General features: G+C 36.8%; 1 protein-coding gene across 1 annotated transcript in view; it reads right to left on the reverse strand.

The window, feature by feature from the left end:
* cnksr2a (connector enhancer of kinase suppressor of Ras 2a) overlaps window positions 1–7820 on the reverse strand; it is a 115383-nt gene extending 107563 nt beyond the window's left edge. The window contains exon 1 of the mRNA XM_073830744.1: window positions 7407–7820. Coding sequence (XP_073686845.1) covers window positions 7407–7470 — 64 coding nt within the window. The 5' untranslated portion in view covers window positions 7471–7820. The remainder of the gene's footprint in view (window positions 1–7406) is intronic.
* Window positions 7821–15277: the final 7457 nt, after the last annotated feature.

Genomic DNA, 15277 nt, shown 5'->3' on the forward strand with positions numbered 1-15277 from the left:
GCAGTCATACACACCCACAGACACCCTGAAGCTGTGTTTCCAGCTGTTGCATTCCTAACACTGTAAAAAAATGAGGTGTTCGATCTTTAAAAGTGAGGACATGAAGGCCACAGCTGGCTTAATTATTTTCAAGGAAATGCCTTCACTGAACTTAAAAGGTCACGTTTCCATGAAATAAAATCTGACATCATTATAACAATTACAAATTAACATTGTTCTATGCAAATTGCAGTATTATGTCATAATATGTGACCCGGGACCACAAAACCAGTCTTAAGTAGCTTTGATGCCAAAAATCATTAGGATATTAAGTAAAGATCATGTTCCATTAAGATATTTTGTACATTTTGTAAATTTCCTACCATAAATATATCAAAACCTATTTTGTGATTAATAATAAGCATTGTTAAAAACTTCATTTGGACAACTTTAAAGGCGATTTTCTCAGTATTTAGATTTCTTTGCACCCTCAGATTCCAAATTTTCAAATAGTTTTATCTCGGATACTTTATCTTTAATATTTGGCCTTTTTTTTTTTTACAACAAGGGTTAAAGCTTCATCCAAGATGTTCATGTCTTTCTTTCTTCAGTCGTAAAGAAATTTTGTTTTTTGACGAAAACATTTCAGGATTTGTCTCCATCTAAAACTCACAGGCACCATAGAAGTCCATTATATGGAGAGAAATCCTGAAATGTTTTCCTCAAAAAACATAATTTCCTCACGACTGATGAAAGAAAGACATGAACATCTTGGATGACAAGGGGGTGAGTACATTATCTGTAATTTTTTCTTCTGAAAGTGAACTACTCCATTAAGTAGCATAGGTATATTTGTAGCAATAGCCAACAATATATTGTATTGGTTAAAATTATAGATTTTTCTTTTATGCCAAAAATCAGTAGGATATTAAGTAAAGATCATGTTCCATGAAGATATTTTGTAAATTTTCTGCCATAAATATATCAAAACTTATTTTTTGATTAGTAATATGCATTGTTAAAAACTTCATTTGGACAACTTTAAAGGCAATTTTGTCAGTATTTAGATTTTTTTGCACCCTCAGATTCCAGAGTTTCAAATAGTTGTATTTCAGATATTTTATCTTCAATATTTGGCCTTTTATTTTATTTTTACAACAATGGTTATAGTTTTAATTTCAAAATGCCGTAGGTTTATAAATGTGACCATGGACCCCAAAACCAGTCATAAGGGTCAATTTTTGGAACTTGAAATCATCTGAAAGCTGAATAAATAAGCTTTTCATTGATGTATGGTGTTTTTAGGATATGGCCGAGATACAACTAAAGCAGTCAACATTTGAAGTGCATCAAAACCTTTCATAAAAAAACAAAACAAAAAAACCTAGAATCTGAGGGTGCAAATTTTTTTTAAATATTCTCAAATATTCTCAATCGCCTTTAAAGTTGTCCAAATGAAGTTGTTAGCCATGTATATTACTCATATTAATCATCTGCACCTAATTTGACTTTGGGGGGTTGAATAATTTTGAACATGAACAATTAGAGCCAATAGTGTACTGATGCATTTTTCACTAAATTGGTTCTCTGCAGCAAAATGTCTTGCAGGTCAAGGGAGTTGAATAATTTTACTTTGCAACTGTATATGTTTACAACATTGCCGTTTAAATCACAAACACAATATTTTAGATCTTCTTCACCAAACTGTGCAGCAAATAATCACACCATAATCAAACACGTTGTCATTTGTTGATTCGCAGCATCTGCTGATAGCAACCTTTTAACCAAGGCACCGAGGGCATGTTATTTCAGAACGGAGCAAATCATTCTGTTAAATCTTGTAAGTCTCCAGGGTACCGGCTGATGTACCATTAAATGTCCTGCTGTATCCTCAGCCTCATCTTTCCTAACCACTGTTTATTAAAAGGCCCAGCATGGCTCTGAGACACCACAACAATTAAACATAATACATTCATTCAAGGGCATTAAAAATGCAAGTCTTAGGAATCCTTTATTTAAAAATAATCAGTTCTAGCACCACGTCTCGCTTACATCTTAATCTTCACGATCCTTCTCCGTCTCTGTTCTTTCAGCTCCACACCTCTTATTAAATGCATATTAATCAGTCTGATCTCAATGACCCCACACAGCTTCCACATCTCAGGCTAATCAAATACAATGCCACTACCTTCTCAGCAAGTTTTCTAAAGCCACTTCAACCAAAATCCATACTATTTAAAGGGATAGCTCATATACAGTGCCTTGCAAAATATTCATACCCCTTAATTTTTTTCACATTTTGTTTTGTTGCAGCATTATGTTAAACTGCTTTAAATTACTTGTTTTCCACATCAATCTACATCTCATACACAATAATGACAAAGCACAAAACAGGTTTGTAACAACTTAGCAAATTTATTAGAAATAAAAAACTGAAAAGATCCCGTTGCATAAGTATTCATACCCTTTTCTGGGACACTCAAAATTTAGCTCAGGAGCATTCATATTGCTTCTAGATGTTACTACACTTTGAGTGGAGTTAAACTGTGGCAAATTCATTTGAATGAGTATGATTTAGAAAGGCACACACCTCTCAGAAAAGGTCTAACAGCTGAAAATGCATATCAGAGCAAAAGTCCTGAGGTCAAGATAGTCAGTGACAGACTTGCTTTAAGGCAATCATCTAGGGAAGAGTTCAGAAAAAAATCTGCTGCATTGAAGGTTCACAAAAGCATGTAGCCTCCATTATCCATAATGGAAGATGATTGGAACAACTAGGACTACAACTAGGCCAGCCCTCATCCAAGCTGACAGAGCTTGAGAGGTGAAAAAGTGAGGCAAAGAATGGCAGATAATTGCCAAATGCAGATGTGCAAAGCTTGTCACATCATACCCAAAAAGACTTGAGGCTGTAAAGGTGCTTCAACTATGTACTGAGTTAAGGGTATGAATACTTATGCAATGTACATATTTCAGTGTTTTATTTTTAATACATTTGTAAAATTTGCAAATCTGGTTTTTGCTTTGTCATTATTATGGTGTATGGAGTGTAAATTGATGTGGGGAAAAACTCATTTAAAGCAGTTTAACATAAGGCTGCAACGAAACAAAATGTGAAAAAAAAATGAAGGGGTATGAATACTTTTGCAAGGCACTGTAATAGCACATCTTTATGTGGTTCCAAACCTATATGCATTTAATTGTCGCCTGTAGAGCACAAAAGAAGATATTTTGAAAAATGTCTTGAAAAAATGTGACCCTGGACCACAAAACCAGTCTTTAACAGCATATATTTGTAGCAATAGTCAAAAACACATTGTATAGTTCAAAATGATCAATTTTTCTTTTATGCCAAAAATCATTAGGGCATTAAGTAAAGATTGTGTTCCATGAAGATAGAATAAGAAAACTTATTTTTCGATCAGTGATATGGAATGCTGAGAACTTAATTTGGACTTTTAAGCTGATTTTCTCAATATTTTAATTTTTTTGCACCCTCAGATTCCAGACTTTAAAATAGCTGTATCTCAGCCAAATATTGTCATATTATAACAAACCCATAAACCCATTTATGACTGGTTTTGTGGTCCAGGGTCACATATAGTTAGTGTTATAGCTGTCTTTATAGTCTGCAACATGGACAAAATTGGTTCTGTGCCCAAATGATCACTTTAAAGCATCGTTGAGAACAGACAAAGCTGTTTGAGACATTCCCTCCAACCTTCGACATCTCTTCCAAATGCTTTGCTGATTCTCAAGTAAATGAGTTTGTGCCACTCCAGGCAGCCTTCAGAGCACCAATACACCATTCCAGCATTAGCGAGACTTTAATAATGGCATTTAGAGAGGGCCATAGAGGGGGTGTGCTGAGTGTAATGTGTAGGCCTGGGGGTGTGCACGGCATGTACAGGCATCGATCAAAACACTCACTGACTCTGAGTCACAAACTGCAAAATAGATTTGCTATAAGTCACAGATGCAGTTTGACCTAAAGCTCATGTACATATGTAGGCCTCCAACACACGTACGCACACACACCAAATAAGCCTCCACTTCAATTCAGCCTGAACCAGACTGATTCAGCTACATCCTGTCTCGCTGTAAGCTGCATTAGCTGTGCTATTAAATTAATCTGCTCTTCACAAGCAGGTAAAATACCGCAGCTCTATCTTTTGCAGGTTATGTGTTTGTAATTGGGACAGTAAACGGAGGTCGGTAGCAGTAGATCTTACAGCTTATAAGTCTGAAAGGATGAACGATGAGAGAAATTGATAGAGAGCATGAGAATAAATGTAATTACAATTACTAAAAGTGGTACACACAACCATGTGAATCCAAAATGAGGGCAAATATCCTTAGTTGCCCTGATAAAGTCTTTTGCTCTGATGGATAGTCTCTCAGCTGTTCCTCACAGATGCTCACATTGACGCACAAATGACAAGACACAAACACTCCATAATTCTAGTACACTTGCACATGCAAAAGTCCATCATTTAACAAGAGATTTTAGTTCTGGGCTAAAGCGTTGAGCACATATTCAGGACTGGATGGACTAAATGTGATCCTGGACCACAAAACCAGTCATAAGTAGCATGGGTATATTATCAAAAGTTTATTGTATATGGGTCACAATTATCAATTTTTCTTTTATGCCTAAAATCATTAGGATGTCAGGTAAAGCTCATGTTCCATGAAGATATAATTAACATTTCCTACCATAAATATATCACAACTTGATTTTTGATTGGTTATATGCATTGCTAATTTCAGCTGAACAGCTTCAGAGGCGAATATCTCAATATTTAGATTTTTTTTTTTTTTTGCACCCTCAGATTCCAGATTTACAAATAGTTGGCCATAAGTCAATGGAAAGCTTATTTTTTTTAGCTTTCAGATGATGTATAAATCTCAGTTTCAAAAAATGTATCCTTATGACTTGTTTTGTGGTCCTGGTTCACAAATGTATTTATCTGAGAATCAGATTTATAATATGAATAATCTCAATATAGAGAGATGTTACTCCCCAAAGTCTATGTTACATCCAGTGAACCAATTCAAAAACCTATAAACAGGGGCGCCACTAAGGGGGGGTAAGTTAGGATGATTCTAAGGGCCCATGCCCTTTTGGGGCCCCCAGAGATTTGCTTTGGTGTGGTACGGGGGGCCCAAACTCATATTTTGTCATAGGGCCCAAAATTGCGAGCGGCGCCCCTTCCTATAAAAATGGCACAATATAATGCTTTCATAACCTTCATAATTTGCAAGAAATTATATTCTCATATATTTCTAGTTTCTTTGTCATTATCTTAAATTAGCTCGAAGAAGTGATATGAAGAACAGTTTTGTTGATATGAAGCCTTATATCTTCAGAGCAATAGTCAAAAATACATTGAATGGGTCAAAATAATCGATTTTTCTTTCATGCCACAAAATCATTAGGATAATAAGTAAAGATCATGTTCCATGAAGATATTTTGTAAATTTCCTACCGTAAATATATCAAAACTTTATTTTTGATTAGTAATATGAATTGCTAAGAACTTAATTTGGACAACTTTAAAGGCGATTTTCTCAGTATTTAGATTTTTTGGCACCCTCAGACTGGTTTTGACCCTTATGACTGGTTTTGTGGTCCAGGGTCAATGTATTCATCTAAGAATCAGATTTATAAATTGAATAATCCGAATATAGGGAGATGTTACTTCCCAAAGTCTAGTAGTTAACATCCATGAAACTATGCAAAAATCTATAAAGATACCACAATATACTGCTTTCATAACCTTCACCATTTCCAAGAAATGCGGAAAACCTCATAATATTCTCATATATTTCTAGTTTCTTTGTCATTACCCTATATTAGCTTGAATACGTGATATAAAAAAACACTTTTGTCAATATCAAGCCGTATATCACAGAGCAATAGTCCAAAATACATTGTATGAGTCAAAATTAGATTTTTCTTTTATGCCAAAAATCATTAGGATATCAACTAAAGATCTTGTTCCATGAAGATATTTAGTAAATTTCCTACTTTAAGAATATCAAAACTTATTTTTGGATTAGTAATATGCATTGCTAAGAACTTAATTTTGTTTTATTGCACCCTCATGACTGGTTTTGTGGTCCAGGGTCAATGTATTCATCTGAGAATCAGATTTATAACATGAATAACCTCAATATAGGGAGATGTTCCTCCCCAAAGTCTAGTTACATCCAGTGAACCAATGCAAAAGTCCATTACAATGGCACAATATACTGCTTTCATAACCTTCACTATATTTGCAAGAAATGCGGAAAACCTCATGATATAGTTTCTTTGTCATTAGCCTATATTAACTCGAGGACGTGATATGGAGACCAATTTTGATAATATCAAGCCTTATATCACAGATCTGTGATTCATTTTCCCACCGGGACGCGCTCGAATCCCTGTCATACAACCTCGATAACTCACTGCTCGATTTGTTATTGTGATGACGAATCTGGACACGCCGCCCACGCCCACGAGAGCAGAGAAGGTGCGTAATTGCCCCCTCCGCCTCCGCGCATCAAAGATTCTGCTTCTCTTCTTCAGCTATACATGAGGAAGCTCCTTCATCCCATAAAATCATCTCATTTAAACGGTGCTTAATGATAAATGTGGTTTTTAATGTTCTGTGACCCATTCCCATTACTGGTAGTGCACAGCTATGTGATGTTGATTCGCAGTTTGAGCTCTTTAATGTGCCATAACATAAAGTTAGATTATCATGATTGTAGATAAGTCGCTAAATATAATTTGTAAGCTTAATTACGTCAATTCACATGTATTAATCTATGGCTTTCAATGCTGTCGACTTTTTAAAGAAATTTCAGTCAGTAATTTCAGTTAACGTTAATGTTAGTGTCCCTAGCTAACCGTCAACAGTCTCAAAAACATTTTAAGCAAAAATCGAAAACAAAAAAGAAATAATGACATTATTCGTGTTTTGTCGTATCATCCCATACCGATAACGGAAAACGCTGGAGCAGCGAACAGTTGCTATGGTTACCACTTCAGGCAAACGGGACTTCTGTTCGCTAGCGGCTATTTACTGCTTTCCGGCTAACTTGTAAAATAACTTTTGTGGATACTGAACGCTGTCTAAAAGCGCTAATTGAAACAGAGGTTTAAATAGTTACATGTAAAGGAATACATACTTTTAAGACTCATGGTTGGACTTGCTTCAACTCGTTAAATCCAGCTCATATGGTGAGCTAATTCACACCCTGATTGCCATCGTTAATATCAGACACCTGTACGCTTCACGACTTGGAAGACAACAAGAATGCCCAACTGGATCAAATATATGACATCATGTTCTGTCTTGACTACCCTGCGCCGTTAGATTATTAAACTATGGGCTGTAAGGGTTTGGGGAGCAAAACGAGCAAAACGCATCACGTACCTTTCATCCAGTCCACAACTTGACTGGGGCTCCATTTACTAACAGGTTCCATGACAAGAGCCATCGCGAAACTTTCTGTGGTTGCCCCCTCAACACGGAAGATGTGGTTAAACGCAGCTCTGGGGAGCTCAGATCGGTGGTCTCACGTTAAGCGCCTAGATTTGGCCCCCGGTTACGCGATTTCATCCCATCCAGAATTGCGCATCCAGAAGCGTCACACCGAACGACATCAAGCGCATTCCTAACCCTTTACTCCTGCAGACTCAAGGGTTTCTTATGATTAACACCCATGTCTAAGAGCCCAAACCTGGTCCCCGTTTCAGTTCAGATCCTGGCATAATGTGCCATGCTCAGCCGGGTCCCCAACAGTCGCGTCTTCATGGCATGCACCAACTGCAGTCTCTGCTGTGTCTCCCTTCCCCTCCCTTCGTTTTCTTCTCCTCTTTAGGGGTCTGTGCCTTTCAGAGGTGGACGAGTGAGTATATAGAGTAAGACAGAGAGAAATGAGCGGTGTACCCACGGGGACTCAAGTGAACGTCGCTTCCAAAAGCAGCGGCGAGCGTTGATTCAATTGGGCGCACGCTCCTCCTGTGGGTGGTGCGGCAAAGTGAATTTGACTTGCGCGCTCGGTTTATTTCCCACGAGGATAAAAGGCTTTCGGCCGTATTCATTTTAATGAGGGCACGCTAGTTCGCCCTGCTTCAGAAACTCCGTAGAAGCCGTGCACGCAAAGTATTTGTCTGGAATATGTAATGATGCTCACAGAGGGGCTATATTTGCATGGGACTTGGCCACTTATGGGACTATATGTGGCTAATGTTATGTTCTAAACCAAAATTATGGAGGACTATGATAGCGTCAACCATAAGAGTGACAGGAATAACTCAAAGATTCGTAAATGGGAGGTCAATCGGTGCTAGTTGCCACACATTTCACTCCAGCGAATATTTCTCAGGGTAGGTTTATTTTTGAAAGTCAATTTCTGAATGTCAAGAACATACCCTAAAGTCTTAAAAAGCTATTAGACGTTTTAATTTCCGTGAATACATGAAAAATGGCCAACTCATTTAACAAAACTTTGGTGGAACTAGATTGGAAAGTTGTCTGAACTGGGACCTTGCAAAACGTACAACTGTGGAACTCAAAACAAGCTTTCGTGAAACAGCATTTTTCTTATTAACTCTTGTTTTGACCAGAAATGTTGGCCCTGGCCCTATATTTTTTTAAAAATAAAATATAAAACAATTATTTATTACATATAACTCTCAAACTGGTCATGGATTTTGTAGTTTTTATGTTCCTTGAGGTTTAATTCACTTTTACTTGTTATTTGAACATAAATGTGTGTTGGCAGTGTGTGTACAAATCCACTCTATAATGATAAAAATCCATCCAGTGCTTTTTTAAATCCCTATAAATCATTACCCCTTTCTCAAATCAAGCCATTTTCAGATGGAGCAGGAGTATCCAAATTGTCTCTTAAGCCATTGAAGTGTTTTGTTTTTGGATGTAATAATGAACATAGCAGTTGTTATTTACTCCTGATATCTAAGCCTCTGAAGATGCAGAGGATTACTTTCGTTTTTGAAAGGAATGCGCCCACGATCTACCTAAATGCGTCTATGTTGGTGCAACGCATTCGTGATCCAGCTTTACCCACAGAAAAAGTGAGTATAAGTGTTTTTTATGAATCTTTGCAAATCGCCTTTCCTAATATTGTGCTAGTTAGCAAGTTCCACAGTTAAATGTTAAATGCTAAATGTTACAGTCCCAGAGATAACCGCTTGACACCCCTCATTAGCATTTTAAGGGACATGCGCCTAAATGGCTCGCTGTGAACAGAGCTGTTTTTTACAAGGTGAAAAGGGTGTTGTTTTACACTAACACTGACCCTCTGTCTAAAACGACCTGTTTTAGGGTGCGGGTGCTTTACGGCTTGTCAGGAATCAGCCACTGTTATGATTGGCTAACGTCATCATTGCACAGGAAGCCATATCAACGCCCCCCTCGCTATTGTATGTGAGTGTTTTGACAACATGATCAAAATAAAACAGTCATTTCCAGGCAAAGCATTATGAAATAATTTACTTACAGTTTGTGATGCAGCTGCAGTCAGATCTAGTACCGCTTCATATTTCAACAAATGTTTCTTTGTAAACTCTCCATGAAACTGTGGCTCGTTTACAAAACAAAATCCTCTGATCAATCCTCAGACATGATCCAAGATGCCATTAAAAATAAAATATTTACTTGTTCCTTACACTGGGATTCTTCTAATATCTGTAGAAAGACGCAAACAAACTGTTTAAACCAAACATGTGAAATCTAACATTCTTTACTCCATCTCCATTTGTCCTATTGCGACTGACTCAAGTGAACACACACACTGTATCCAGTGTAGACAAGTGAGCGGCAGTGATTGTAATTTTTATTTGCTTTAATTTTTATTGCTCCGCCATTAAGCAACTGCAAGTGGGTGGGGCCTATGATGTCAATGTCTTGCTCTGGAGGCAGTGTTTATGCAAATGTTTGTGACCGGGTGACGTTATCTTGCACCTCGGATCTAAACAAGCCATTTTTGGAGCTTGATTGAATAAATGCTTTGTTTATAATGAGGAGGACATTTAAAGCTATGAAACTTTAGGAAACTTTTAATGGAACAAAGACTTCTTCTATGCCAAAAGATCAAGGCAATTTTGATTTCTCATGTCATGACCCCTTTAAACATTTTAATTTCCGTAAATATATAAAAAATGTGCAGCTCATTTAACAAAACTCTGATTAAACTAGATTGGTAAATTGTCTCAAATGGAACCTTGCTAAACTTACAACAAATGTGGAACACAAAACAAGCATTCATGAAACCGCAAAAACATTAGGCTATTCTAACTATTGTTTTGGCCAGAACTGTTCAAAAGAAACACTAAGCCTTTTAAACTAAAAACTAAAATGACTATTTACAGCATATGCGACTCATAAACAGAGCCATTTGGCTGAAGGCATTTTAATTTAACATTACTAAAAAATATCTCAAAAATATACTGCAAATCATATTCCTAATTCTAAAGTAAACATCTACAGCATCTATTATTCACAGAAAGAGCCTTAAAAGCAATATAAGTTTTTAGCATAACAATTAGATACAAAAACTTTGTTGAATATGGTTTATTATTCTTGGCAGCCGTGTGTGAAGTAGGAAAAACTTTCTTAGCCTTAGGAATTCTGTCTTAGACATCTTTTACTGGTTCACTGAAACTCAAATATAATAAAGTACTTTGTCATAAACATTTCTGTTTAAAAAAAAGTTGAGTGTTTTCGAAATAAATTGAAGTGCTCTAGTGAACTCATCCAACATGGACAGTTTCGCCAGTTCACCATCATCCCTGGCCTTCATCCTGGCTGCCTATTGATTTGGTTCCAACTCATCCTTACTTCAGAACCAGAGCAGATGGAGCCAGGAGGCTGGAGTCGGGCCCAGATCAGGCCCCAGTATGTCAGCATGAATCATACAACAGATTCTGTGGAACCTCACCATAGAGATTCAGTGATCAGTGGGCTCTGCCCCATAAACATGCACTCTTAATCACATGGGGAGGAAAGAATCAGAGCAGGAAAACTGGAGCTGTCAGACTCATTTGCAGCACAGTCTTGGGCTTTCATATTTGTCCCCTAAGTGTGCTCTTTTAGGAGAGCCGTGCGTGGCCGCAACTGCTTTTGCACTGATCTTTGTCACATTGTATGACATTACAGATTTATTCTCACACATTTGGGAGAGTGTGCCCCCTTCTGACCATCCAGAGGCATGAGCAACACTCAGTCCTTTTCTAGCAGAAAGATTCATCTCAGTTTTTATGTATGTTTTCTTTAATAGTATAGCCAGATATACACTACTGAGTTGGGATCTCGTAATAATCACGTTTAGAGTGAGATCTGGATTGCGTTTTAGATGCAACACCAAAGCTTGTCCTTTGTTCTGGGACAAGTGCTATGAAAAACTAGGAAAGCACTGCTTCCCGTGAGGGCGAAGGAACGTCAGATAGAAACATTCTGTCAGCTCTTCTTCCTTATGCTGTTTTTGCTGTGCAAACAGGGTGGTAAACAAACACCTCCAGATGGATGGAAGGGGGATCGGCTTCAGAACGCATTGCTGCTTTTGAGTGGGAGGAACTAGGGGTTTTTTTATTTCCTGCCGGCCTAGATGTTGTGGAGACGTTAAATTTATTCCCCCATCCATGCTGCTCCTACTCTTCTCGAATGGCAAAAAAAGGGAGCGTATGCTGTTTTGGAAAATGAAGAGGGTTAGCAGTGCTGTCTGACAGCTGCCACAGGGCTGCTTATCCATAATAAACACAGCTGGGTGGAATGTGTTTGTGTGGCACCAAGATACCTGTGTGTCCTGAGAACAAGCTGAGAGGTTGCATACTTGTTCCCTTTAAGCCGGAGTTTCCTTTTGGAAGCATGGTGTTAAAGGAATGGTCGGTATCTCTGTCAAGCTACCAGTTACTACAGAACATTTCTCCACAGTTTGCAAGCAACAAACAAATAAATATATTCTTACGGGGATAAATATCAAAAAAAAAAAAAAACATTATTCATGTTAACTTCCTTCTAGTATCTATTGAAACCCACAATAATATGTAAAATATTAGTAAGCTTAATATATATAAAATCATAGTTTATTGAGTACTTTCAATTGGGAGGTGACTGTCCTGAACCCTAAGCCCTAAAATGTCAATTTATGAAAATTATGTTGAAATAATTGTTGTATTTTTTTTCCTTTGTTGTTTTTAAAAGTATCATTTAAAAAAATTATATTAATTATATTATATTAATATTATATTTTCTCTGTAAATTATAAAACTTGATGTAAAAAGAATTTATCCCGCATTTTTTCTGTCACTATCAAAACTGCTTGTGCTTGTTTAAGTCTATTATATTTAGTCTGATTTTAACAAAACCCATAAATTTATGGTCAGGAAATTATCCTGTGTCCCCCTCTCTCATTGCTACATGGTAAGTAGAGCATCATTTTGAGGTAAATGTGTTCAAAAGTCTTAAAAATCTGCATAACACACTTTTTTTTCCATAAAATTTCATTTTTATATGTATACCACTGTTCAGAACTGTGCTAGCTAACCACATGCTGATTAGGTTCAAAAGTATCTAAAATTGTCACTACCAAAACAGTCACTACCGAAACATTTGGAGAAGTTTGGTAGTAAAATCTGTAAAAAATCTTTTGTTTTTTGGGTGTTATCCCATAGAATTTTCACTAGCATAACAGCCACGACTGAAACATGACATCATTGTTTTGGTAGTGACAAAAGGGAACACATAATCCTCATATTTGAGAGAAATAAACACAATGTTAGTACATTTATGCAATGCATTACACTCTTAAAAATAAAGGTGCTTTAAAAGGTTCTTCAGCAATGCCATAGAAGAACCATTTTTGGTTCCACAAAGAACCATTCAGTCAAAGGTTCTTTAAAGAACCATCTCTTTCTTGCCTTTTATAATCTGAAGAACTTTCTTTTGCCTCAAAGAACCTTTTGTGAAACAGAGAGGTTCTTCAAATGTTAAAGGTTCTTTATGGAACCATTTAGACAAAAACGGTTCTTCTATGGCACCGTGAAGCACCTTTATTTTTAAGAGTGTAGGCTACTGTCACTACTGAAAATGTGCTGTCACTACCGAAACATGGAATGTTATGTCAAAAATAAAGTATACTGAATTATCAACTAAGTTGAAATCAGTATGGACAACTTTTGCCTTTTCCAAAGAAAATTTGGATTCAAAATACAACAAATCTCATAAATTACACTTGAAAGAGTGTTAAAAATGTCATTGTTATGGATTTACAACTGAAAATGTTTAATAAAATAGCAAAAAAGTATATTTACAATCTAGATGTAAGCAAAATATTAATAGGTCAATATAAAAATATTAATAGGTCAATATATCCATTCAAAGTAAATTATTATTAGCTATTGTGTTTTGGTAGTGACAAACTTTAAATCGCTCTGTTTGTTCTCTGCGTTCTAAAGTACCGCTTTACTGTTGCATTAAGCCCCAAACGCTCCAATTCCAAACAAATCAGTGTGTGAGTGAACTGCCTGAATGATTTGGACTCAATCGCGAATCAGTTTTTGAACCAGTTGTTAACCCTTTCAAACCATTAATGGAATCGAAATATCTATCGATTAATGAATGGACTGGGCACCGCACGTTTAGATTCTAATTAGATTCCAGAAATTATGGGTAATGCTGATTAAACAGTAGTTTCTCTCGACATAAGGATCAGAACAGTTTTTACTAGGGATGCACCGATACCAATCGGTCGATAAAGCTTGCGCGTTTTGTCAGTAAAGCCGGTTCTGTAATCAGCGGTAAATGCAAAGTTACGCGCAAGTTACGCGCAAGTTATCGACCGATAAGGATCGGTGCATCCCTAGTTTTTACTTATGTTTGTTTTAAGTCTCATTAGACTAAAAGTTTTGCCGAACTGAATCTCTTTAAATGATTCAGTGCGTGACCGAGCTGTCTGAATGATTCAGACTTTGTTCACTTTTATAATTAAAATTTACAGATAACGTACTCACTCCCTTGTTATCCAAGATGTTTATGTCTTTCTTTCTTCAGTCGTAAAGAAATTATGTTTTTTGAGTAAAACATTTCAGGATTTCTCTCCATTTAATGGACTTCTATGGTGCCCCCGAGTTTGAACTTCCAAAATGCAGTTTAAATGCAGCTTCAAATGGCTCTAAACGATCACCGCCGAGGAAAGAAGGGTCTTATCTAGCAAAACGATGGGTTATTTTCTAAAAAAAAAAAAAAAGTACAATTTATATACTTTTTAACCTCAAATGCTAGTCTTGTCTAGCTCTGCAAGACAAGCGTTTGAGATTAAAAAGTATAGAAGTTGTAAATGTTTTTAGAAAATAACCGATCGTTTCGCTAGATTAGACCCTTCTTCCTCGGCTGGGATCATTTAGAGCCCTTTAAAGCTGCATTTAAACTGCATTTTGGAAGTTCAAACTCAGGGCCCCATAGAAGTCCACTATATGGAGAGGAATCGTGAAATGTTTTCCTCAAAAACACCATTTCTTTACGACTGAAGAAAGCAAGACATGAACATCTTGGATGACAAGGGGGTACATTATCTGTAATTTTTGGTTCTGAAAGTGTACTACTCCTTTAAAATGATGTGACAAACTCTACGCTAAAATATTGGGAGGGAAAATAATCGTAGTATTAGTGCAGTGTCAGAGAAGAATGGTTAAACCTTATTTTAATGGGTCTGGCTTCTGTGTCCTCGTCCAGCTATTTTTACCTGTACAAATCAGCTTGTTTTGCTGCTTGATGTTGCAAATTGGTGTGTCTTACCATATAATTTTAATGTATTACCTTTATTATAAACACAATGGTTGGTAGTGCAAACAGTTTTAACATTTACTGCACATTGTTATTCTTCTCGTTATTTCCTTTTAGCGGCTAATGAACCGTAAGTCTCGCCCAAGGCTTACTTCTGCATTGAAGTGGCCGGTTTAATGCTTCATCAAAAAAGTTGCTCCTTTTTACAGTCTGAAATCTGCATAGCAATACTAAGATTTTTGGAAACATACAGTACATGTCAGGAAAAGAGCACCCCCCTCCTGGGCGGACTGAAACTACCTACCAAGCTAGTTAATCACAAAATGTCTCCCACTCGTGTACTGACCAAGCTCAGACCTGTTTAGCTTTAGTGAGGAACCAGACAGATCATTTTGGTTCAATAGTCACAATGCTGTTTGATGAGCCTTGTTGAAGCTATTGGTCTCGCTGCTCTGAGCTTTTCTCTCTATTTCCCTCACTATAATAGCATAACCGCT

Source organism: Garra rufa, chromosome 24 (assembly GCF_049309525.1).
Source record: "Garra rufa chromosome 24, GarRuf1.0, whole genome shotgun sequence".
Classification (NCBI taxonomy): Eukaryota; Metazoa; Chordata; class Actinopteri; order Cypriniformes; family Cyprinidae; genus Garra; species Garra rufa.